This window comes from Eretmochelys imbricata, chromosome 2, assembly GCF_965152235.1.
Source record: "Eretmochelys imbricata isolate rEreImb1 chromosome 2, rEreImb1.hap1, whole genome shotgun sequence".
In the NCBI taxonomy this organism is placed as follows: Eukaryota; Metazoa; Chordata; order Testudines; family Cheloniidae; genus Eretmochelys; species Eretmochelys imbricata.
The window spans coordinates 200,565,486-200,593,008 of record NC_135573.1 but is presented as its reverse complement, the minus strand read 5'-3'; the positions used below and the strand labels follow the sequence as shown (position 1 = coordinate 200,593,008).

The 27,523-nt window shown below is 39.8% G+C and overlaps 1 protein-coding gene across 1 annotated transcript in view; it reads right to left on the bottom strand.

The window, feature by feature from the left end:
* ZNF385D (zinc finger protein 385D) overlaps window positions 1–27,523 on the bottom strand; it is a 609,506-nt gene that overhangs the window by 456,006 nt on the left and 125,977 nt on the right. The window contains exons 2-3 of the mRNA XM_077809311.1: window positions 18,907–19,185; window positions 6,980–6,982 (exon numbers count right to left, since the gene is read on the bottom strand). Of these exons, the coding sequence (XP_077665437.1) occupies window positions 6,980–6,982; window positions 18,907–19,185 (282 nt within the window). The remainder of the gene's footprint in view (window positions 1–6,979; window positions 6,983–18,906; window positions 19,186–27,523) is intronic.

Genomic DNA, 27,523 nt, shown 5'->3' with positions numbered 1-27,523 from the left:
GGGGAATTTGTAGTTTGGGACTAGGTCGTGGGGGGCGGAGGAGAATGAAGAGAATATTTGGTTAGAAACTGAGGTCCAGAGTTTAGCAAAGAGGGATTTGCCTGAATATCATCACAACTAAACAATTATTCAGAAGCAAATCAGTTCATTAATAGTGTCCATTATATACAAAGTATATAGAGAGAGGGCCAGTTTACAGTTAAAGAACATTATATATGTATGGTAAACAACTGAGAACTCTCCTTAGAGCTGTTACATATATGTTCCTTAATTTATTTTTTATGGCAATGGTGTTGCCAAAATTTAGATACTTTCTTATATCAACAGAATAGGAAATATTGGATGTTCAAGAGATAGTTGCCTCTAAAGTGTGCAGTTGGACTCCCAGGCTTTATGTTTCTCTTTCTAATTACAATATAATCAAAGGGTACAGACTTAAAAATTGTATTACAAAAATAGGTGGCACAAGTTAAACACGTCATCCTAATGTGCACAAATTGTCCGGTGAGCATACACCCTTCAGTGGGTTACTGCTTCCATAAAGGAACAGACTAAGTTATGCCCATTTTTAGCAACTGAGGATAAGTACCACAGTTTTGGTACAGAATATAAAGAAGTGCTGAAGTCTTATACAGCAGTTTCAAATGGCTATCAGGCCCAAATCAGACCCATCATACTGTGCAACACATTAAATTCAAAGTTCTGTAGCCTAATGTATGTCCATCTGCTCTATGTAAACTTTTTGTGGACAGTGCCTGTTTTTCTTCCACATAATTGCTTTCTTTAACGCTGTAATCACCAAGGACAAGCAGAGGTTGAACTGTACTCTGCTAAAGCTGAAATGGAAGCCAAATGTGGCAGAGTTTAGGTTTTTTTCCTTTTCATCCAGAGTTGTTATGGTGGAGCCCCCACTAGGAGTGCATGAAAACGGATAGCTCAACTCTCAGACATTCATGCCTGGATTTAAATACAGATTGGACATGAATGCCATGTGGATAAATGCCTTTGAACAATCTAGAGGAGAATAAGTGCTCAGGGAGATTAAGAGATTTATTATAACCACTCTGAAAGCTGTACCTTTATATGGCAGGATTCCTCATTTTTCAAATCACTACATTTAAAGGAGCAGAGATTTATATGTTATTGTAATAACTAACCAAAACCCCCTCAATGCTAAGCAGCATATGTACATTTATTTAATAATTTATGTAGCCATTCTTTCCATTCAGCAAAATGAATATAACCATGAATATCTGATCCTCTTCTCGTATATCCACATGCAGTACTTCCATAACAAGTCAAAATAGTTCAAAACTGGTTAGTTACCTGAATTTATTGCTCAAGACTGTTCACTGAAAACACAGGTAAAAAACAATTATTTTTTATCGACACAGTATATCTTCAGGGGAAGGAAGACCGCAAGTGGAATTGTGTTGAAATTCTCCTGCCTTCTCCACATACTATTTTCTCATCAATTTATGGCCCAAACAAGAAAACCCCAGGGGAGGGGGGGAAGAAACCTGCTAATTTATACTTCTGAGTTCCTGTCTGATTCTCCTCTCAAGGGTGAGAGGCTTGGAAGCACACAGAAGATGGGGCAAGGGGAGCAGAATAAGAGTGGAGGAGGGAAAACTGCAAATTTCTCTTATACCAAAGATCCATGAGAAAACAAGTCAGACCCACAGATCTAAAAAAAAGCCATCCTCGCCACGCTACCCTCACCACACACAAAACAATAGCATCACTGCTAAGAGCCATGGCAGCACTGATTAATTCCCCTGCCTTCATTTTACCCTCTCCAAGACAGCTAACATATGTGCAGGGCTAATTACAGGTGGTCTGTCATAAATATAAAGGGAAGGGTAAACCCCTTTGAAATCCCTCCTGGCCAGGGGAAAGCTCCTCTCACCTGTAAAGGGTTAAGAAGCTAAAGGTAACCTCGCTGGCACCTGACCAAAATGACCAATGAGGAGACAAGATACTTTCAAAAGCTGGGAGGAGGGAGAGAAACAAAGGGTCTGTGTCTGTCTGTAGTCGTCTTGGCCGGGGATAGACCAGGAATGGAGTCTTAGAACTTTTAGTAAGTAATCTAGCTAGGTATGTGTTAGATTATGATTTCTTTAAATGGCTGAGAAAAGAATTGTGCTGAATAGAATAACTATTTCTGTCTGTGTATCTTTTTTGTAACTTAAGGTTTTGTCTAGAGGGGTTCTCTATGTTTTTGAATCTAATTACCCTGTAAGATATCTACCATCCTGATTTTACAAGGGGGATTTCTTTATTTCTATTTACTTCTATTTTTATTAAAAGTCTTCTTGTAAAAAACGGAATGCTTTTTCATTGTTCTCAGATCCAAGGGTTTGGGTCTGTGGTCACCTATGCAAATTGGTGAGGCTTTTTATCCAACATTTCCCAGGAAAGGGGGGGTGCAAGTGTTGGGAGGATTGTTCATTGTTCTTAAGATCCAAGGGTCTGGGTCTGTAGTCACCTAGGCAAATTGGTGAGGCTTTTTACCAAACCTTGTCCAGGAAGTGGGGTGCAAGGTTTTGGGAAGTATTTTGGGGGGAAGGACGCGTCCAAACAGCTCTTCCCCAGTAACCAGTATTAGTTTGGTGGTGGTAGCGGCCAGTCCAAGGACAACGGGGGGAATATTTTGTACCTTGGGGAAGTTTTTGACCTAAGCTGGTAAAGATAAGCTTAGGAGGTTTTTCATGCAGGTCCCCACATCTGTACCCTAGAGTTCAGAGTGGGGGAGGAACCTTGACATGGTCCAAGAACAGTAATTTACAAGCAAATTTTCAAATAGAAATCTGTCCAGGTCCACAGAGAACTGAATTTGCACAAAACAATTCCCCCTCCCCCCATGCACTTTCCTCCCAAAGTTGCTGAGGCACCTATACTGCATGCATTTGGAAGGAAGAAGCCCCCAATGATTTCTGGAATTTCCCATCTTTTCCTTCTTCTGGAGAGTCATTTCTTCCTCTTCTCCCCAAGTTTGAGGGTTTTTCCTACTATACTATGCCCCTTTTCATACTGTGCAGTGAAAGGTAACATGGCCATGTCAGTCTTCAGAAAACTCCCCGAAAGGCTATAATTTAGAATTGTAAAAATAAGTAAGATTTTTTTAATATAGCTCCTTTCCCCTTTCCAAAAGCACCTTGAAAAATAAGGACCAGGTCTGAAATCTTTACTCAGAACAAACTGCCATTAAAGTGAATAGCAGCCCCATAAGTCAAGGAGGCAATGCATCAGTTATACTGTACTTCCATCCATTTTTCTAACTGAATAATCCCATAGACACAATTATCTAATGAGCATATGGTAATATTAGGCCTGATATGCTCACAATCTGTGAGACAGAAAAAAACTTATCTCCACATAGGGTAGAAAGACTAACAACTTCTGAGTAATTCTACAAATATCATGAAAGTTTGGCTGCTAGGCCATTCAGTATTAAGTGGGAAATTCCAAAATGAAGCTGAGAGGGCTTCTGAGGGGTGTGTTAGAAATAAGGTCTCCAGAAAAGATATCACGAATAATTGACTTTATTCAGTGGAAAGGGGAAGAGAAAAAGTTTCCACCCATTGCACACAGTAAGCATTTCATATCCCTTGATACTGTAATGGTCCATATTGAAGTTACCAGAAGTACTATTTGTTTATGGAGGGACATGTTTGGAATTTAAACAACTTATCTACTTTTGCTTGTGGTGTGTGTTGAGTGCAAGAGAAAAAGGAAAGAGCAGGAGACAAGTTCTCTCTTAGGTTCATTCCAGAGCATTTGCTTAATGCTTGGGTTGAAATTGCTAGACTTCTTGAAACCCTGGGTTCAAATGTCACAAATGTCAATTTACTCCATTAGCTTGGTGGTTTTTTAAGAGACCCATATAAACAAAGGGCCTATCAAATCTTTATTGATATTAAAATCCATGAGTTTTGCCTAAATAGGGAATTATTAGGGAACTGCATAACTGGAGTTGCATAGTAAGATAATCACTAAAATAGATACCTCTGGGGCAATAGACAGGCACCAAACTGCACATGGAATGATACATAAAAATGGCAAGAGAAGGGCAGGCTGGGCAAATGTCATTTTAAACAACCATTAAATCAATTGTCCTGAAATGAATCGGAAAAAGAACTTTTCTCAGGTCTTTTCCTCTCATGTTTCCAACTCCTCAGAAGCCCCTTCTCAGCTTCATTTTTAAAATTTCCAGTTGTTACTGCCAAAATTTCATGCTATGTATAGCATTACTCAGAAGTTGTTAGACTTGCAATCCTAAATGGAGATCAAGATAACAAGACTCCCACTTCACACATACATTGTCAACATATTAGATCTAATATTGCCTTTAGATTATATCTGTGGGATTATACAATTAAAAAACTGATTGAAGTAAAATTGATGCTAGCAATTTGCTGTAGATACTATGAGACTGCTTCATATTTCAATGTTGTTGTTTTTTTCCCCCAGCAGAGCAGGAGTAACATCTGATGTCATATTTCCATGCGAAACTTCTTTCGAATATCACCAAACTTTTAACATGAGGAATTATATGTTGCGCTGCTCAGTAATTTAATGGTCAAATCACCTAACCTCCAAAATGAGACCGATTCCTCTTCTACCAAGACAAGTTACAGCTTGTTTGAAGGTTGCTTTGTTTATCTTTACACTTGTTTAGCTGTGTGGGGAAACAAAGAACAAGATATACAAGTAAAGTGGATTTTTTTTCAGTTTTGATTATCTTGGGGCTTGGATCAGAGTTGTTTTGTTTTTCTAGCTTTAGTGCAATGTGAAGCCTCTGATTATGACAGGTTTCAGAGTAACAGCCGTGTTACTCTGTATTCGCAAAAAGAAAAGGAGTACTAGTGGCACCTTAGAGACTAACCAATTTATTTGAGCATAAGCTTTCGTGAGCTACAGCTCACTTCATCGGATGCGTTCAGTGGTTCCCCCCGCCCCAAATGAATGCATCTGATGAAGTGAGCTGTAGCTCACGAAAGCTTATGCTCAAATAAATTGGTTAGTCTCTAAGGTGCCACAAGTCCTCCTTTCCTCTGATTATGGGCTCTGAATTAAAAAAACATATAAAGGCTGGGGCATCTGTACATGCACACTGGTGCGGGGAGAGGGGCAAGAGACAGGAAATCCTGAAGTCCTTATTCAAATCTGAATCAAGCAATCCCTCTTGTCAGACAAGATTCTCACTGAAGTCAATAGAAGTTTTGCCCAGGAAAGGTGTGCATGGAATGTCATCAGTTTTTTCCTCTCAAGTGTTTACTCAGGTACAACTCTCATTGAAGACAATGAGACCCAAATCCTACTCTGGAGATCTGCATTGAAATTAAATGGGAAAGAACTGCTACCTGTATTTCCTTCCTGTCCCTGATCCTATTAAAGCCCCTCTAATGAGGCTGAAGATATGCAGCAGGAGCTAGAGTGGGAAGCTAGCTTTTCTCTGCCTGATTGCAATACCCCAGCCTCATGGGGGGGTACCACTATTAGTTACTGCACACAGACTGTTGTCAGATACAGTATTAATGTAGCGTGAACCGGTGTCCAGTTTTCAACTGGAACACCCAGTTGAAAAGGGATCCTGGCAGCTCTGATCAGCACTGCTGACTGGGCCGTTGACTGTCCAGTCTGTGCTGCACAGTGGGGCTGGTAGGCTCCCTGCTAGCCTCCACGTAGCACAGCTCGCAGGAAGCAGCTGGCATGTCCCCCTACTGGCTCATATGCATAGTGGCAGCCAGGGGGCTCTGCACACTGACCCTGCCCCAAGCGCCACCCCCACAGCTCCCATTGGCTCGGAACTACAGCCAATGGGAGCTGTAGGGGCGGCGCCTGCAGACAGGGCAGCGCAAAGACTTGCCTGGCTGCACCTTTGTGGAGAAGCCGGAGTGGGGGGGGACACATGCCACTGCTTCCGGGAGCTGCTTGAAGTAAGCGCCTCCTGAAGCCTGCACCTTCACTCCCTCCTGCCCCAAACCTGATCCCTCCTGCCACCCTCCAAACCCCTCATCCCCAGCCTGGAAAACCCTCCTGCACCCCAAAACCCTCATCCCCACCCCTGAGCCTGCACCCCCTAGCCAGAGTCCTCACCCCCCACACACACACCCTAACCCCCTGCCAGAGCCCCCTCCCATACTCTGAATCCCTTATCCCTCTCCCCCCACCCCGAGCCCTGAGTCAGAGCCATCACCCCCTCTCGCATCCCAACCCACTGCCCCAGCCTGGATTCCCCCTCCCATACTCTGAACTCCTCATTTCTGGCCCCACCCCAGAGCCTGCACTCCCAGCTGGAGCCCTCATTCTCTCCCACACCCCAGCCCTCAGCCAGCCCCGTGAAAATGAGCAAGTGAGGGTGGGGAAAGCGAGTGACAAAGGGAGCGGGGATGGAGTGAGCATGGGCAGGGTCTCAGAGAAGGGGCAGCACACGGGTGAGCCCTCGGAGGAAGGGCAGGGCAAGGGTTTTTGGTTTTGTACAAGTAGAAAGTTGGCAACCCTATATTAATGCACTACACTTTGGAACCTATCTATCTATCTATATAGCACCCATAACTATTCTCATACAATATACAGGTGCCTGCCTGAAAGATCCTACAATCTAAGTAGGTAATTCATGTGACAAAGCCTGGGAAAAGAAGTGAACATAAAGGGTAAAATCTGGACCCTACTGAAGTCAATGGGAGTTCTCCCATTGACTTAAAAGGGGTCAGCACTTCACTCACTATTTGATATTCTCTCAAGTTTTCAGTTTTTTGCATCTTTTTTTTAAAAAAGTCTCGTATCACCTTTACTTACTCATTATCGATCCTTGTCTACATTAAAGTTTATCTTTTCAGTTTAACCTTATTGTTTCACTTTCCTATAAAATTATCTCTTTGTCACACCAAGTTTTCCCTCCCTGCCCTGTCACACAGTGGCTTTGAATTTGTCTATGCTTTCTCCCCTCCAACTCCCTCATCATAGTGAACACCGTCTTTTCTCTCAATATGGTTTCCCTTTCCTCCTGAAAAAATAAATACATAGAAAATAACCCTGTTCTCAGAGGTTTGGGTCTACTATTCTCAGAGGGCTGTGAAGGCATTGTTACTGATGTACTGACAGCTCTTTTTCCTCCTGGGGGGCCTAGAGCTTCCTCAGGAAATGGCCAATGGGATGCTAGCACTACATATTCCCATAGTGGAGGGATGGGGTAGGAAAGTTGTTACTATTCCATTGCTGTCCCTAACTCTTGGCATCAGAGTCTCTTCCCCAGGGCCTTTTATAGGCATCTTTGGGATTCAGTGAGTGATCTCCAGCCCTACATAGGGACAGTCTGGAAGGCAAGTGGAAACTTTAGGCAACTGATTTGTGCATGAAGCAACTGAAACGAGCCTATTTCAGAATCCACATTGTGCCTTCCATATTTCTTACTAGCATGTCTAATTTTGCTTGTCTACTTTAGCGAATGCTCAAAAACATTGTGAAATACTTCATTATGAATGCAATCTTTCAAAAGTTACCAGTGTATGGAAGGGTTGTCAAAGGTAAAGCAGACATGTTATTTGATTGGATGTTTTTGTTCTTCAGAAAATGCATTATAAGCTCATCGCTTCTGCCATTTTGCATTTGCACGCACTGCCTCAACCACCGAAATTTAATGGCATCTTATCTATAGCAGAGTGACTGTAGAGCGGGAACAGTCCTGTCAGACAGATTAAATGGAAATGCATACTGTATCCAAAAACAAAGTATGGTGACAGATTTACACATGAGTAACTGGAGATCAGTTTAGTCAAATTTCTTGAGCTTTTTCTATGATTATATGTAGTACAGTAAGCATAGTTTATTATTGATAAAGCCTAAAACAAGAAAAGAACAATTGCACGGAAGTTACTCTAAAATTTAGTGTTAAGAAGCTGCACATTTGTTCTCACTAAAATCCCAGAGATATGTTAACTGCATTGAATTGCAATTACACCACCTGATATTACTATTGACAAAAATCATTGTTACATAAAGGTACGACTAGCATTAGTAATATTATCAACAACTCAATTACTCAGGATGTCACACAGATCTGTCTAAAGACAACACAATTAATGTGTTTTGTGTAAGACAACACAAAACACATTAATAAAAACAACAACATTCTAGAAATGTTAGACCCTGATACAGTTATAGTCTTTAGTCTCAATTATTTTGCCTTGCATGGGCATAAATCAGTATTTACCAGTTATTACTGGAATACATAGTAGATTTTTTTTTTTGGTGATTAACTTTTTGGAAACATATTGGAGAAAAATTTTAAAAACTAAAGACAATAATACATCAGAATAATTTTATGTGATTTGACTCATTGGACTTGTCCGTCTACACTATCAACAAGTAGAGTCAATTAGTAAAATATGTAGGTTAAGATTTTCAAAGCCAATTCAGGGATTCATATGCCCAATTCCTATTGATGTGAATTTGAACATCTTATCCATATTGTTTGCCTAGCAAATTAAAGCCACAATTAGATGCTGTTTGGAAGGTTAATGGATGAGCCAAAAAAATAATTAATTTATTCTAGATCTTTGACAAAAATCAATTCAACAAAATTCTGATAGCACCTGTAAACAGGCATGGTGAATATCTGAACAGGTAACCCTGCAAAAAGAACTGCACTACCATTTTGACTCAAGCTAGCCCCAAGATCTAGGTATTTCTACTTAGAATAAGAATAAGCTGATGGGGACTGTGGCTAGAAACCACTGTTATGTCAAGAAGTGTATGTGCATAAACCTAGACCTAGTCCATGCTCCATAATGCCCTTTTTGTAAAATCTTTCACGGAGGGCCATCCAACAGTCAGTATGTCTCAGTTCAGAGAAGTTAAAACAGGGAGCAAACAATTTCTGCCCAGGCCCCACTGCAGATTTCCTGATGCGGGTCTTGATGGAAGACCAGAGAGATGTAAGTTACTGGACTGAATCTTTGCAGCCTAGATGTATTTTCAGCCTGCACAGCAAAATGTTATGGATGATTTATAACTACCCCAGTACTTACAAACAAGTCTTTTTAATAGAACCAAAGGAGAGAGACAGATGGATGACAGGGGCAAAAGCATTCCCTGCTTTAATATCCCAGATGTGATGGTAAAGTTGGTAAAATTCATTTCTGACTAGTATTCAGGGCTTCTATGTTGAGTCAAAAAGAAAAGGAGTACTTGTGGCACCTTAGAGACTAACAAATTTATTTGAGCATAAGCTTTCATGACCTACAGCTCACTTCATCGGATGCATTCAGTCAGCCTCTCTTATTTAAGTGTTTTTACTTAGCGACAGAAATACTGCTTGTTTTCTTTTGAAGTTACACAATTTTAAATTGTGATATTCATAAAACTTTAGAAGTTTACAACTGTTCTCCAGAAACTTCATTTCTGAGTAATAAGTCTTTAAATGCCAGCTTTGCAAGTCAGGATAATATATTATTGTCCAAGCCTGGTACTTCCATGATTTTTTCTTCGGCTTTCTCATGTCTGTATGTAACAAGAGCTGTTGATGTCAAAAGAGTTGCAGATAAAAGTCAAAAAGAGAATATAATGAATTATTATGACCATTTTTTATTCTCTAGAAGTGAGATTTTAAGTTCAAACTAAGAGCACACTGGTGCTGATATACAGTACTTTCGATACTGGGTTTCAAATACCACATTTTTAACTATATGTTCTATATGTTTTGTTCAACACAAAACATTAGATATTAACCAACCACCATATATTTTCATGCCAAACTTTCAAACTTATTTTTAATTAATGTGCCCGTGGTTAAACTGAGCCATTTGGTCTATATTATAAATATGTCAATGGTTCTGCTCTTAATAGCTTCAATAATTTGCTTTAAAAGTTAATTATTTTATTGGAATTACATTGAAATGCAATTAATATTTGTACTCTTGTGCATCATCAGGAACAGACATATTTGTTTTCGTGTATCTTTGATTAATGGAGAACATGATGAAACCCCTGCATTATCTGCTTTTCCCTCTGTCACTGCTACTAGTGGAAATTTGGAGACAACTGAGTTCTAAACTATAGTAATTTTGTTCCTTAATTTAATCTTTTTGAGGCAAGGATCTTATCTATTTAATTTAAACTAGGTAGTTTGCCTTGGAGTAAGAGAGCTGGTGTATGTAACTGGCATACATAAGAACACAATGTAGGCAATTTAACAAGCTGTAAAAATATTTAAAGAGGCTTTAAAGTTTGTTTTAGTCTTACATTTCAAAGGCTTTCTGAGAACATAGATTTATTTGGGTAAATTGTCAAACTTATGTTGAAGTATGTGAAGAAAAAAAAACGCACAGTATCCCTTGACCATGCACCCAGTTCCTGATATTAGCTAAGATAGAGTGCCCGCTCAAATTTTCTTTAATCCCTGAGGATTCGCCCCACATTTTAATTGTTCACTTTATATGGTCTCTCTTTTAGATCCCCCTTCACAGATACCACTCTGTTAGCTGCTGCAAGACACTTCCTTCAGGACACAAGATCACACAGCTCTTACACACTTGAAAAGGATGACCTGACAGTGTAAAGTCAGAACCTCTCTCTGAATGTGGCCATTGCTGGAATTTGCTCCCATTTCTAAAGAGTTCTAACATTTTTTGGAAATATTGCACAACAAAGATACATCACAGGGTCCGGTGGCACTGCTTAGCTGGTGGGACATTTCTCCCTGCCTTCTGGAGAATTCTTAATTGGCCCCAGGTGTCTTAATTGACCTGGAGCAGCTGCCATTTCACTTATCCTGGTACAAGGGATTTGTTTAGCCTGGAGCTAATATATCTATCTCCCACTACTTTTCTATTGCCATCTGGCCTTGCCCCATCACAGAATGAAACATTACCTGATGAAAAATTCAGAAAGGCAACTACCAAGAACAAGGCAGATTTTGAGTGAAAAGAATAGAAGACCAAGAACAGAAGAAAGTGCTGCCTGGATTACTGTGGAAAGAAGAGAAAGGAAATTGTAATGGCCCATGTAAATCTCACAAGATATATTACCACACAGAATTTTAAATTCTGTGAGATCCTAAGAATTACAATGCATGCACAGATGGTGGGACAAGGAAATGTAGGTTTAAGACATAAGTGTTGTACATATGCCTCTACACAGAGTGGGAGAAAAACTGGACAGTTGGGGAGAAATTAATACCTTGAAATGTTGTTAATAAGTATAGTGTGTGGTCATGACTCATATGATTTGTTGCCTGCCAAATGCCAAAGCAGAAAAAGACATCACATTAAAAAGGAAGACAAGTGACTGACAGGGTTTGGAAAGAATTCACAATCATCATAGTCTATATTGAAACCAATGATATAAACAGAATGAGAGGGGAGGCCATACAAACCAGGCTTCAACAGTCAGGGAATTTAAACAAGTACAGCTCAAATGCTAGTTCTCTCAGAAATGATACTGATGCCACACTCAGGAAGAAGTGAAGAATGGCAGATTAAGAATTTCCATACATCTTTAAAATTATACAAATGGGACTATTCTTAGGGTAGCTGAAACGAATACAACTATGTTAGTGTTTGGTTTTCAAGTGTGCTTAATGCATCCAAAACAGATTAAAACAATCCCTACTTCAGTGAGCATTCATTTAAAATTGGACGGACAATTCAGTTCAGCTAAATAATGCTTCAAATGGCCGTATCTGTCCCAAAGTGATGCAGGAATCTATATTATTTAAAATAGATTTTGCGGGGGACACTGTTGTTGACACCTTTATGGAAGAAGCATGTTTGAAACACAGATTCAGGTGTAGAGAGTGTAGTCGTTTGTCAGAAAGGAGGACGACAACACAAGGCTCAGAAAGCAATGAAGGTAATAGTGGGAGAAGGAAGTTTGGGAGGAGCAACAGAATGAGAAAGAGGAGTTGAAAAGATGAAAGCAGAGAGACAGGGTTCAATGTAGGGTGAGGGTGCACAAGGAAGGGAGGAAAAACTTCAGGTCTGGCACTTCTTATCTTAGGTACAATGGCAATCTTTATGCTCAGCTGAAGGCATGGATTAGCAATCTAACTTATCTCAGGCTTAACAGAGTAGCTGAGTGCTCACTTGAGTTCCCAAGCAACTATCATGAGTTTGCTAGAGAACTCCCATGTTAACCATGTTTACTCTTGAGAAAAGACAGCTGAGGGAGGATCTGATAATCTTCAAATATGTTAAGAGCTGTTATAAAGAGGATGGTGATGAATTGGCTCTCCATGTTGAGTGAAGGTAGGAAAACAAGTTATTGGGTTCATCTGTAGCAAGGGAGATTTATGTTACACAGTAGGAAAGTCTTTCCAACTATAAGGGTAGTTAAGCTCTGGCATAGGCTTCCACAGGAGGCTGTGAAATCCCCATCACTAGTGTTTTTTAAGAACAGGTTGGACAAACACTTGTCAGGGATGGTCTAGGTTTACTAGGACTTGTCTCAGTGCAGGGGGCTGGACTTGACGACTTCTTGAGGTTCCTTCTTGAGGAAGCAGCATTGGACTGGGGAAGGGATCCTGATGGAAAGAAATTCAGCCAATGAGACTTCTGAAATACATGGGGAGAGAGACCTTTGCTTTGAATTTATTTTAGCTTGTTAAATTAGGCATGAGTTGCGTTTTACGTTTCTTCTCTTGTAACAAATTCTGCCTCATTACTGGTCATCACTTAAAAAAATCTATCTTTCTGGTCTCTGCTTGCTGATTAACTTAACAAGGCAGTGTACTTAAAGGGGAAATGCACATCTCTCTCTCTCACACACACACACACACAGTGTGTCTGGCAAAAAAAAAATTTCCCTGCAACCTAACCCCCCCTCCCCATTTACATTAATTCTTATGGGGAAATTGGATTCACTTAACATTGTTTCGCTTAAAGTCACATTTTTCAGGAACATAACTACAATGTTAAGTGAAGAGCTACTGTATTTGGAAACTAAATTCAATCATTAAAGTGTAAAGCAGATGGATTTTAATTCTACTTTAAACACAAATCTCAATGTAAACATAACTATGGATTGACTACTGATGCTCAATATTTAGTGCTGAATTATGATAGGAACAAGTCTCTACAATTAGCAGCATGTACAAACTGAACATTTAATAGTAATATGTCACCTTTTTAAAATATAAGTTTCTAAAAACACACACACACACAGGACTGGCTTACATTACAAATAAATTTAAGTTCCAATTTATCAGAATGGATTTTTTATGTTCCTGAAAAGACTTAGATTTCAGTATATAAAACCGTAAATAGGATTCACTTTATTGAATAATTCTTGGTCTGGGTTGTGAATTCAGGAATTGAATAAGCACAGAGCTTGGTAAAAGATCTACTGCCAACTGCCTCACTAAAGTAAATGGCTCCTATGTTCAAAACGCCCTAGATTGCAATTTTTTTGAGTCATGGAAAGTGGCGTCATATGCATTTTGTACACTCATCCTCTATATGCCAGTATTTTCTACCTTATTTAAAATATTGACAAAAACTATTGCACAGGGAAGCCGTTTTAGTTGCAGCAGCACTTCATTCATTCCCACTGCATTCAGCAATTACTTTAAAGAAAGCACTAAAGTGTTTTTCCTTCTCAGTTTCAAAAATTCAATACAGACATGGATATACCTGCAAGGAGATGCAGTTTTTACCATGGTGATGCTGCTGTTTATACACTGTATTTTTTCTGATAAACAGGCTTTATATTTAAGACCATGTAATTTATAATTAAATAATGTAGGGATACTAAAGTACAGTAACTTTTTTTTTTTTGGCGCTATTTGGTTTATATCTAGCCAGATATCTAGTCTATCTCGTTTATATGTTGAAGACTGTAGTGAGAAGTTTTAATTACACAGTCAAACATAATACAGCTGAATCCTACTTCTCTTCAGCAGTCCATTGCAAAGTTGTTTGGAAGCAAGAGAGGGGCTGTTACTTCGCATAAATCTGTTCTCAATTTGTATTACTCCCCTCGCAATATAAAACACTAACACGTCTTGCTTTGTGGGAATAACTCACAGATGACACAAAACAAGGAGCAATTGCACTACAATATTTTCACCAACCTTGCAATTGTGTATTAGCTTCAAAAAAGCATACTCCTCTGCATTGCACTGATCTTGGATGTCTTTGCAATCCGTGAATCACTGCGCTTGGAAACCAGATTTTCTACTGCAGATGGCAAGCACTTCACTGTGCCAGACAACACAGGAGATAGCCCCGTAACTGCTGATGTGTAGGCTTTAGAAAACATTTTTCATGAAACAAAGGCTTTGGTTTGTTTTCATTGTTTAATTTACCGCAGAATTTAATCTATTAAGAATGATTGGACCTGTACATTGGGCTTAACAAGTGGCTGCTTTTACAATCAGATTTTATATACATATGGATATATAATGGCATTTTATAAAGAAAGCAGCTCAATAGCCTATTTTAAAAGTTCATGGTATTATTTAAGCAACAGTTATTGCAGAAAGAGTGCTGAAAGTATACATCCATGTGCATGTGATAAAACAAATGGGCCAGATCTCACTCAGGACCATATTATACTCTCAATTTTTAAGCAAACAAGTCCACAGTGAAATCCTGCCTAAAATTCAATGGGTTTAGGTTACCTCCTCCCACAGAGCCTGCCCCTGCCCACACTATCCCATCAGTGGGAGGAAAAGCATGTGTGACCTACCCCAAAACCTAGCAGATTCCACGGGTATCCACATGAGGTCAGAGCCATCCCTGTGTTTCCACATTGACACTGCATATAAGCAGCATGTTAACTCCCAGGCTACATGGTTGTATGCTTTGACCCTGTTTGTTTAAACAATATCTATTTTGAAGATTTAATACTCAAATATATTTGGTTTGTACAGAATTTGATACATACATAGCACCTAATATTTTAATATGTATCCCAAATGAAAGGGAACAAATTATAACTATTATCTTTATCAAATTAGCTGTTTCAAGGTGGAGTCTCATTCTCATTTCAATATCCAGGGATTTACATGTGTAACTCCTGCTAATGGAAATAGTGTTTGTAAATCCCTGTGTATGAAGATGAGAGCACATACCACTAGACTACATACTGTCTGCTCTCAGGGATTAATTAAAATGTACTATTGTATTGGCTTTGAGATTCTGCCAGGGTGCTGAAACAATTTTTATAAGGAGGGTCCTGAAAGCCATTGAACCAAACTGTAAACTCTGAATATGATGGAAACCATTTCAAGCCAGGGCATTCCTTTTTCCGGCATCTATGTCTGCTGGGAAAATGAATATTAATAAAGCTTAATGTCTAACCCACTTTCAATGGCAGAACATTATGGAATGAAAACAATGAAACACAAATAAAACCTGCAGCAGTGCTGAGATTTTGCCACCTGGCATGCAAATTCCTAATTCAAAGGTACAAAAACAGAGATATAGAAATAGGTAGGCAAAGAGGCCAATACACAAAAAAGTTTCACTCACCATACATTCTGTGAAGACTTCCTGATTTTTCAGGATTTCCTGTGCTCTCTAGACATGGCATGAAGTTAACCAGGCCCACATTTTCAGCGGTTTTCTAAACAGACTGGTATGGGTGAAAAACTTCGCATGTGTTCAAACAAACTGAAAAACTGCACTCACAAACAAGGCGCTAGATGTGCAATTACCTCCTCTCTGATGTATGCAGCCATAAATAATATGGGAACATTTTAGAGGAGACAAGACTAAATACTCTACTTCAGATAACTCTGAAATATAAATACTTCAGTATTATTGAAGCCCTGTGTATCTTACACATTATTCATTTCAATGATGCTTCATAACAAGTTCTGTTGCTGCCATGGTATAAAGTACAAAAATAAACTTGTTTTTCTTACAAGGACCACTTTTTATAAATCACATAAATTAGTGCATATTTCACTACAGTAATCCAATCGAAACTTCCATTGAAGACATTTAATAAACAATGATTTTTTTTATAACCTCAGTGCTTTTGATGATCTGCATTGTTGGCGTTTAATTTCAATGGGAGTTGTGCACATGATTTAATAGGGATTATGCCTACACCTGAACTATGAACAGTTCCATAAAACTACTCTTTAGCAGTCCTACAATTCTAACAGAGAGCATTTGGGTTGTTTTAAAGGAAAAAAGACACACATTCACCTACACATGGTGAAAGTCATTTCCATTATATTTCCGCAACATCATCACATTTTTTGCAATAGATTCTCAAATGGTGAACTACTCCCATGTACACAGAGGCAGCATAAAGACTACACACCACTTAAATCCTGTTTTCCGGATGTGTATTGTGCATAGGCCACGTACTAGTACTTTGCACAGGTAGGGTTACTAGGTGTCTGGTTTTCGACCGGAACACCCAGTCGAAAAGGGACCCTGGTGGCTACCGGTCAGCACCTCTGATTGGGTCGTTAAAAGTCCAGTTGCTGGTGCAATGGGTCTGACAGGCTCCGTAACCGGCTCTGCATTGCTCCTGGGAAGCGGCTGGCATGTCCACCTCCTATGCATAGGGGCAGCCACTGGGGCTCCACGCGCTGTCCCCACCCCAACCGCTGTCTTCCCAGCTCCCATTGGCCAGGAACTGCAGCACACAGAGCCCCCTGGCTATAGAGCTAGAGGGATATGCTGGCCACTTCTGGGAGCCGCCTGAGTTAAGTGCTGCCTGGAACCCACACCCCACACTGGCTTCCCCAACCCAACCCCCTACCCCAGCCCTGAGCCCTCTCCTGCACCCAAACTCCCTCCTGGAGCCCGCACCCCACACCCTCTCCCACACTCCAACCCCCTGCCCCAGCCCTGAGTCCCCTCCCACACTCTGAACCCCACAGCCCCAGCCCAGAGCCCCCTTCTGCACCCCAAACCCCTCATCCCCAGTCCCAACCCAGATCCCACACCCCCAACCAGAGTCCTCACCCCCTCCCACACACCCCAATCCCCTGCCCTAGCCCCCAGCCCCCTTCTGCACTCCAAACCCCTCATCCGTGGCCCTACCCCAGAACCTGCACCCCCCTGAACCCAACCTCCTCTCCCAGCCAGGAACCCCCTCCAGCACCTCAAACCCCTCATCCCCCACCCCTAGCCAGAGCCCACAGTGAAAATGAGTGAGGGAGGGTTCGGGAGAGTGAGTGACAGAGGGAGGGGGGATGGAGTGAACAGGGGCTGGGCCTTGGAGAAGGGGCGGGGCAAAGGTTTCTGTGATTAGAAATTTGGCAACCCTATGCACAGGTTGAATTTCATCCCAGAAATGGATTTTAGTACAGAACATTTTAAAGGTATGCATTTAGTTTGAAGAAGAAACACAACACAATCGTATATACATCATATAAGGCCTCAGTCCTGTAACCTGTTGCATGCAAAAAGACTGGCTACAACCACAGAGAGCTCCACTGACTTCAGTGTAGCTCTGCATGGACATAGCAGCCTAGCTGAGCACTACACGTCGCAGGATCAGGACTTAAGAATTTAAGGTATTACATAAATTAATATTAAACTACATTTTTGGGGTCAGATACCACATTTTTTGCTCAGTGTTTCTACAGTGTCTAGAACAATGGAGCCCTTAACTATGACTGGCGCATCCATATGTTATTTTAATACAAATAATAAATAATTACACTGATCCTAGATGAAACCTATATTTTTCCTCCCTTTTATATGAAATAAACCAAAATGATGTTGAAAGATATTATCTCAAATAGGTTCTTCCTGCTTCTGTACATAAAATTCTAACCATGTTTATATTACAAGCATCTCATTCACCTTGATTACATATAGGAAAAACACTGCATCAAGTGACCAAAACTACTCTGCAAAACTCACAGATGTCAGTTGGTCTTGTTAACATAACAGAATCTTTGATCCATCTCCCACTGAAGTCAATTAGAGTCTTTTGATAAACTTCAGTGGGACATGGATTAAGACTTGAATGAGCAAATCAAACAGGATCAGGCTTGGAATGATTTTCTTACCATATACTGTAAAATACACCAGCAACAAAAATATCTTTATACACAGTATTAGTGTATTACCCCATATGCAAAACAACATTAGAATCAGTTATGCAAATAGTTAATTAATTTCAACAAGTGTTGCTACTGCCTTAAAAATATGAAAAGTAAAACACTCTATTAACAGGCTTTACAGCTCAATAAAAATCTGAAGACAAAAAAAGCCACTGAATAGGTTTAAACTCTGTAAAATGCAAGTGGAGTATAGGAAGAACCTGGACCAACAACACCGTGTGCACCAAAGTTTAAACCAGTACCTTTGAAACAATACAGGCAAAAAACCATTAGCAACAGACAAACACTCAGGTTGGGTCTATTCAAAATCCACTGAAGCCAGGGGGATTCTTTCCACTAACTGCAATGTGCTTTGGCTCAGGCCTAGATCATCTTTAAATCATATTTAATGTTACTTTTCTCAGATCCATATCAATAATACTCTTTATCTACCATACAGTACATAGTGGGCTAAACTGGTACAAGTTTACTTGGCTTGCACAGAGAACATTTTGACATAAGTTTAGTTCCATTTGTTTTAATCTGATATTTACCAAAAAGAGTTCTAACATGAAGATTTACTAGGAGCCATATTTAAGTCATTTAAAAACCTTAAATCTAATGCTACTCCTCAGTGTTATAGGCATAGGATATCAACTTTGCTGCTTCTATTTCTTATTGGCACAGAAACTAAAGTAGGTGTGTGTATAAACCGAGAGTACTACAAAAAAATGCCAAAAAATACCGATATAATGAACATTTTTCACATGACATATTTGCCGAAGTCAATATTGCAAAGAACCAACAGTTTAAATAAGCCTGCAAGAACTAAGCAGACAAGCATATACACCTCACACAAGAAGAAGATATATAGGTTTAAAGCTTACCATTATCATTTTTAAGATTTCCATTGCTGAGCTGTTTTAATCTTTTCTGATGTGATTTGCCATTATAGTGGATTTGTGCTTGAGCAGCAGAGTTCAACTGAATGTTACAAACATTGCACAAAGTGAAATTGGTGTGTTTTTTCTCCTTCTCTTCCTTTGCCTCACTGTCGTCAGGTGCTAATTCTGTCTCACTTTCCCTGTCTGGTACGCTTGGGAAACCTGGGGTGTAAGAATGATTACCATGCGGTACATCAGGGCTCCAGGGCTTCTTCATATTTTCTAAATAAAAAAAAATAAATAAAAATCATGAATGATGCACAGTATCTCAACACCTGGAAAGTAGAGAGAAGCACTAATGGTTAATCTTCATTTTTTATTTTAGTTCTTAACGTATACAGTTTCATTTCACACATTTTGCTTTCTCTTAGTGAGTCTTTGTTAAACCCCAGAGTTAAGCGAATGCAAGTATTTACACATTTTAACAGGACCTGTAAGTCTGTCCCTGGAGTTAAACTGTTCCTGCAAAATCCTTCTCTAATTAAATTCTATTCTGACTTTCCTGTTATTTTGCTGTATTTGTTCATTAGCTGCACAAAAAGGGCAGAATGAACCATTATGTGAAAGAAACATTACTCTAATGGTTAGGGTCACAGAACTAGAAACCTTTGTTCTGTTCCCAGCTCTGTTATTAACTCACTGTGTTTTCAGCAAGTAACAGTACTTCCTCTTTTTATACCTCAGTTTCCTCCAGTGCAAAATGGAGGACTACTAGATTAGATCCCCACCCACCAACTCACTTCCCTCTTAGTGTGCTATGAGGACTCAATTCTGCACAGCTGGTCCAGGATTCCATATTAAGGATTCCATATTAAGGACAGGGGATTATATTCCTTCTTCTTGCCAGAAGGGAAGTTAACCTCTTCCTTAGCAAGCGCTGGATGAGATCTACAGCAGCCAAACAGTAACCTTCCCTGAGAAAGCACAATTATTTACTATAACAGAAATACATTTACATATGAGATGGAATGTATAACCCCACTTTGCCCCAGCCATGAAGGAGTTAAGGGACAGAGTTGCTACCTCCTTAGATGTGGCTAATTGGTTGACCAGTAATAGTTGGGATAACAAACTTCAGCCCAGGCAGATCAGGGTGGTTGTCAGAGAGGATGAGGACAATCCTGTATGAGCAGCAAACTGGCAAAAAGCTGCCCAAAGAGTAGGACTTGAAATTCCGTGAGGATTGGGGGAACTTTGCCAGTCTAAGCAGGATTCCAGTCTCCTAGTCTCCACAAGCTAGAGATCCCCAGGGTCCTGCTACAAAGGACCTGGGTGAAATACCACATTCCTGGGTAGAATACCACATTTGAGAATAGTGGGAGCTAATGGAAAAGCTAAGGAAGAAAGTTCTTAAAGGGTAAGTGTACTTCTAAGGGCCCCAAGAGCAAATCAGATGGCTGAACCCCCTTGGAACATAATCATAAAGAAAACTGTAAGTAAGTAACATGTTATCAGTTTTACATATCACCTAGTACTATAAATAGGCCAGTGTTAAGCTCTGTTTGGAGAACAACATATAGCTATATTCCAGTATTTATACAAATTTTGTGTCTGGCTACAGGGGACAGGCAATAAGTTGCTTTATCGGTAGGAGAGCTGTAAGGCACACCCTGGAGGCCCTGTTGAAAGATTTCCATCAAAACCCATGGGAAAGCTGAAGCTTATTTCCAATCTTTGTGATTCAGTATGCTGAAGATACCAGAAGCATAAAAAATCCTGACCCTGCAAGTTGCAGACAGATCACTCTTGTATTGATCACTTTAATTATTGTACAACTCCTACACTCTCTCTCTGCACTTGTCTGGACTGCTTTCAAGTCAAAATCTAAATTAATCATAAAACCAAGAGTAAAATATCAAAGATGATTCTGTTTTTGTTTAGATTCTGCCCATTTTCCCCCTTTTCTGCTCCAAAATACTCTAAAGAGAAACAACAAACAAGCATTACCGGTCTCTTATTTTAGTCTCTTATTTAGTCAACCATAATTTAAGGTAAGGTTTATCTATAAATCCTGATTCTCCTCTCACATCAGGGTAAACCAAAAGTAATTCCTGTGAACTCAGCGGAGAAGAAGGGAAAGGAAAATCTGCCTCCTGGAAGCTAAAGTGAAATAAATGCAAATATGAACTTTTAAAATTAAAGCAGCTAAAATTGGGTGGGCAGGAGTCAGATAAATCAGACAAATGTATGAGTCATGCTCCATGCACACACACCAAGATTAATTCATTATTGAAGGAATATGGTATATGAATGCAGTACCCAGTGAGAGTTTATTAGGAAAAATACCAGTTCTGCAAACTTAGTGGATACTTGTAGACTTAATCAAGGCACTTCATGCTTTAAGTGAAGTTGCATTCAGTTTTTCCAAATATGGTGCCCCTTTTAATGCCTCCATAATACACTCAAGTCAGTCATACTGAGGAAAGTGAAAGACCGCTGCTTCTGTACATAAGGGTTAGCAAAGGCCATCTTTCTTTTCAGATCCAGACTAGGTTTATGCCACAGTCTGAGTCCAAAAGTAAATCAAGACTAGGCTTCAGATTTTAATTTGACTACAATCAAATTGGGGGGGGGGGAATTACTGCTCACATTTTACCCACAGCAATGAATAACTAGCAAAGCTGATTCCTCCAGACATATCAGATCCTCAGATGGCGCTGTGCATTTTGACAGATTTCTTTTAAGCTTGCATAGCAGTATACGAAGTCATTGCCATCTGTACATTAACCCGGTGTGCACATTTAATTGTAAGCATCGACCACAATCTCAGTTTTGCTTTTGCTCTTATTACAATGGATTGCAGACTGTGTTTGAATCAATACCTCATATTTAGTGAGAGTTGCATATTTTTATTGGTATATATACTTGTGTAATGGGAGGGGGAGACAGCACATAAAATAGTACAGACACAAAGAAGTGGGAGCACGATCAAATACATTTGAGAAACACCAGACTACACCAAAATACTGAAAGCTGTTCTACCCAAATGGGAGACCTTTCATGTGCTCAACTACCATCTCAAGCAGTGGTGGGCAACCTGCGGCCAGAGGGCCACACGGCCCGTCAGGGTAATCCACTTGGAGCTGCGGGCAGCAGTGCAAATGTAAACAAACGGTCTGGTGGTCTGCCAGTGGATTACCCTTATGGGCCATGTGTGGCCTGTGGGGCACAGTTTGCCCACCACTGATCTCAACGCTTTGGCTATATCAGAACCAGAAAGTATTCACTGAATTGTAAACAAGCGTAAGGGGCAAATTGAGAGATGAACATTCCAGTCCTGAAATTTGAGAGTTTCAAATCCAGATTTGCTTCATCTCCAATTAATATTGGGTTCATTTATGTAAATGGAAGAATATTTACTCAAAACAGTTTGCTACAATTTATGCAAAGAACAAGCACCCAAACCTGAGGCAGCTCAGCATTTGCTACTTTCAGTAAAGTCAGCATCTCTCAGGATCAGCTGAGTCAGTTTTATTGGCTTATTTTCTGCTTACAAATACAGTTAACTCTCTATATGGTATAGTATTTCAGAAATCTAAAAGAAGATTAAACCATTGGATCCAGGACAAACACCAAATAAAAATAAATGCAACATTGAAGTGAATAATTATCATTAAATAAATGTATTATACCAAAAGTGATAATGGGGTGTCTTTTATGGGCCAGATTACATTCCCTTATAGGAAAACTTATGAGAGGTAGTGAGAAAACTCAGATTCTTCTTGTGGAGTTTCTTCCAAATACTTCTTTGTGGAAGTAAGAATTTCTCCTAGGGAAGAAAAAGGGATCCCCCGAAGTCTAACTCCTCTGGAATCTGCTGGAGGTACCAATCCATCATCAGAGAGTTATATTTTATGTATCTAACACAATTTTAAATGAAGAAATCCAGCGTTTAACCAAATGTCAAACAGAAGAACTAAATATTAACATACTATTAATTTCCTATTATTAGAAGTTAATTAGATAACTAGTCAGAAACTCCAGTTTGTATATGTTGTACAATACCTAACATCTTTTGCATTGAAAGTATTCCCCACTAGAGTGCAGTATGATTTTAAGATTACAAACACAGTACTGTATCTCTCTAAGCTTATAATGTTATGGGCATGGAGTTACTGTAATGTGTATGTCTTCTGGCCAATACATTCAGCTTTATAAGTAAATATTATATAGTCCATTACACATACCTACTTCAGTGTGTGTACTCATACATGCATAATACTTTTTCTTAACTTTCACAGAAATAAGCAGACAACATAAGTCATAACAGTCTAATAGGACATCACTAATATTAGGATAAATATGACAACTTTATATGATTTATTCTGGAGTATGGAGAGTAAGACAACGATCGAAATAGTCTAGAAAAAGATAAAATGCACACGAATGTAATGCAACAAAATGCCATGTTTGAAATAAATAACTCAAGCTCCAATCATTTGATTAGTGCTTGCAGTAGACACCTGTGATGGCATTACAGTCATAAAACACTGACTATTGCCATCTCTTTCTGAAATCTGGCACAACAAGGGTAGCATTTGCAGCAGCAGAGCAGGATGACAGAGTTAGGCACAGGAAACATGTCATGCCATACTGACACAGTCTTCACACATGGACCATGAATTCAGAGTATGAACAGCACTACTGGGGGTATTGGCTAACATACTATAAGCCTCAGGATGTACAAGCCACTTCTCTTCTTGCACTAGGAACACTCCCATGCACCTCCATGGGAGTGTTTGGGGATTTTATTTTGTATGCAGTTATGAACAAAAACCCAAATGTGAAAACTGACAATTTTTTTGAGAAGTTCAGATACTGTTCTGGATCCAAACTTTATGGTTCCAGACCATTCTCTATTATATTTGAAGTTGGGATGTGTGCGGGGGGGAACAGGCTAGGGGATGAAGGAGATAATTTCTTGTACATTATTTGTTGATATTTTAAAAAATTAGGTTTACTAGTCAATCCAATATTTTAGAGGAATGTAAACAAAAACCCATTAAGTCAAGCCTCCAGCAGTACGACTGTAGTAGGTTGACTCATGAGGATTGCAGGTGCGCTAGCATTCTAATGCGCCCTATATAGTATAGAGGGGGAAAATAACGAGCCAGGAAGTCTCAGAAGGCCACACTTCAAAAGTGGCCTCTAAAAGTGTAAACCCACAGTTACACACCTCTATTTTTCGGTGACATACAAATTGATATTCAAGTGCAATTCTGATTGTTTGCACAAGCAAGTTCAGTTTGTGGCTGCAGGAAACATGTCTCATTAATACTAATTGATAATCCTGTTCAAAACGTTTAAAAGCAACACACCGTCCCCTTTTTAAAAGTTACACTTTCAATTGATATGAATTACTTAACTAACTTATGTTATCTAGCCTACAAAGTATTATTAAATGAAAGTTGTTTCCTTTCCATTGTAGCATAGAACTATCTTCACTGTATTAGATTAATTGACATATGTGGATCGTTATTACCTGTGTGAACAGGTTTGTTTTGGATCAGTGACTATGAGGCACAAGCTAAGTTCTCAGATGTTCAGAAGCGCAGTAGTGCACTACAATTGAATTAGCAAACTTAGAATTAAAAGATTTCAGCCATCTTAAATGGCATTGTGGGTAAATGCTCAGGCCTATTTTCCCTGGAGCTCTGAACTCAGTTCTGGTTCAATGATGCTTACAGTAAAATGAACTTTGCATGAAGGGATAGCTTTGAGCAAAGTAGAAAACTGTCCCACATGGAAAACCAACAGAGCTACAATTTGTGGTGTTTGCTGGCTCAACTATACTCTGGGGATTTTGAGATGGGATTGGAAGTGAGGGGGTAGAAATTATATCTGTCATGAACCAACAGTTACCTCCCCTATTTGAGACAAAAGTGCACTTTCCATACAGAGAAAAGGACAGACAACTTTTTTCTCTTAAAGTGCAGCTAATTATGTTGCTAGCTGCGTGTCTTCTGAGTATAAAATTATCAAAGTCAGTACTACTCTGTATTATTCTATTTTGCACAGCCACGCGCATTAAGTCCATTAAAGAGGCTACTGGAACGCAACAGGCTTCACAGGAAGAATCAAGTGTTGCCAATCCACCACTGTACTGCTGGGTTGGTGATACTCGACAACCAGACAACCAAATACCAGTGTCTCTTAAAGCCTCTTTTCCTTGGCTTTGTCCTCTCCAGTTACCATGACAAACAAATATCCTGCAGTAGATGAAACAGAAAATAAAGCTAGATAATCCAGTGGCAAAGTCCACTAATTTCAGCATAAAGAGATTTGAGGGCCTTAGCAATGGCTGTAGAGGTAGGACGACCAGCTGTCCCGTTTTTAAAGGGACAGTCCCATTTTGGGGGACTTTTTCCTCATATAGGCACCTATTACCACTCCCCTGTCCCCCTGGTCCTGTTTTTTCACAATTGTTATCTGGTAACCCTATGTAGAGGAGGCAAAGAAAAAATTATTCACTTCCACCATAGCATCCTTGAAACTCAGAGTGGCAGAACGGCTCTGGGCAGTGAATACTCTTGTTAATCCAGCTAGTTTACATCTGGTGACAGAGTCCAGTGTTTCTCATTGCGAAACAGTTTTCAAACTAGCATGCAGATAAGATTGTTTGGATCGGACGTAAGCTGTCTGCCTCTGCAGTTACAGCATGAGTTCTTACTAGCATAGCCTAGCCCACCAAACTGCCTCTGCTTGAGTTTCAGTTAGTGACACTTGTTGAAATTCTGTAGGCACTGGAGTTTGCCTAAGTCATGACCTGTGAATTAATCCTGTGTCCTCCTGGCTGGTGAGAGCCTTTTGAGAGATATTGGGATCTTTGTTGGCGAGGAATGTCAAAAGGGAGCAAAAGGAGTCAGCTTCTTTCAAATAAGCAGTTGTTAGAACCTTACTTCAAAACCCATCTCTTGACATAGACTATCTATCCAATTATCACCATGTCTCTAGTTTCCTATGTTGGGGGAAGGTTATCAAGAAATTTGTAGCAAAACTCCCCCAGTAATAGCTGGACTCTTCAAGTCTCTTCAAACTCAGTCAATATGATTTTAGGCTTGGCAGTTGCATTGGTGGCATTGATTGATTGATCTCCCTTTTACAACTAATGAATATGTTGTCATGGTTACAGGGAAACCTGTGCTTTAGACCCCTTTAGTCCCTCTTGAGTCCACCCCTTCAGTCTCTACCTTTACCACCTACCATAGCTGGAACCACCTACTATTCCCAGACTCGATCTCTCCTGCAGCCCCATTTACCAACCGTGTTAACCTGACAAGCGCAACCGTGCTGGCAATGGATAAGAGGGAAGATCCTTTCATGGATTGAGAACTGGTTAAAAGACAGGGAACAAAGGATAGGAATAAATGGTAAATTTTCAGAATGGAGAGGGGTAACTAGTGGTGTTCCCCAAGAGTCAATCCTAGGACCAATCCTATTCAACCCATTCATAAATGATCTGGAGAAAGGGGTAAACAGCGAGGTGGCAAAGTTTGCAGATGATACTAAACTGCTCAAGATAGTTAAGACCAAAGCAGACTGTGAAGAACTTCAAAAAGATCTCACAAAATTAAGTGATTGGGCAACAAAATGGCAAATGAAATTTGTGGAGAAATGTAAAGTAATGCACATTGGAAAAAATAACCCCAACTATACATACAATATGATGGGGGCTAATTTAGCCACAACTAATCAGGAGAAAGATGTTGGGGTCATTGTGCATAGTTCTCTGAAGATGTCCATGCAGTGTGCAGTGGCAGTCAAAAAAGCAAAGGGGATGTTAGGAATCATTTAAAAAAAAGGGGATAGAGAATAAGACGGAGAATATCTTATTGCCCTTATATAAATCCATGGTACGCCCACGTCTTGAATACTGCATACAGATGTGGTCCCCTCATCTCAAAAAAGATATACTGGCATTAGAAAAGGTTCAGAAAAGGGCAACTAAAATGATTAGGGGTTTGGAACGGGTCCCATAGGAGGAGAGATTAAAGAGGCTAGGACTTTTCATCTTGGAAAAGAGGAGACTAAAAGGAAGTTTTTCTTCACTCAGCGCATAGTCAACCAGTGGTACTCCTTGCCTGAGGAAGTTGTGAAGGCTAGGACTCTAACAGGGTTTAAAAGAGAACTGGATAAATTCATGGAGGTTAAGTCCATTAAGGACTATTAGCCAGGCTGGGTAAGGAATGGTGTTCCTAGCCTCTGTTTGTCAGAGGGTGGAGATGGATGGCGGGAGAGAGATCACTAAATCAGTACCTGTTAGGTTCACTCCCTCTGGGGCACCTGGCATTGGCCACTGTCAGTAGACAGGATACTGGGCTGGATGGACCTTTGGTCTGACCCAGTATGGCCATTCTTATGTTCTTAACTGTAAACCCTTTTATTCTGGGGACCTTTGACAGTGGTTGATTAAAGTGACACAAAAACAGATTCAATACAAAACATTATTTATTTGTTCACCCAAAGGTACATAGCAATCAATGATACGTTATAACAATAAAGACCTATATGCATATTTCTCCTTATCTTATCTTTAATCTTTAAACTTGTAAACTTTGGT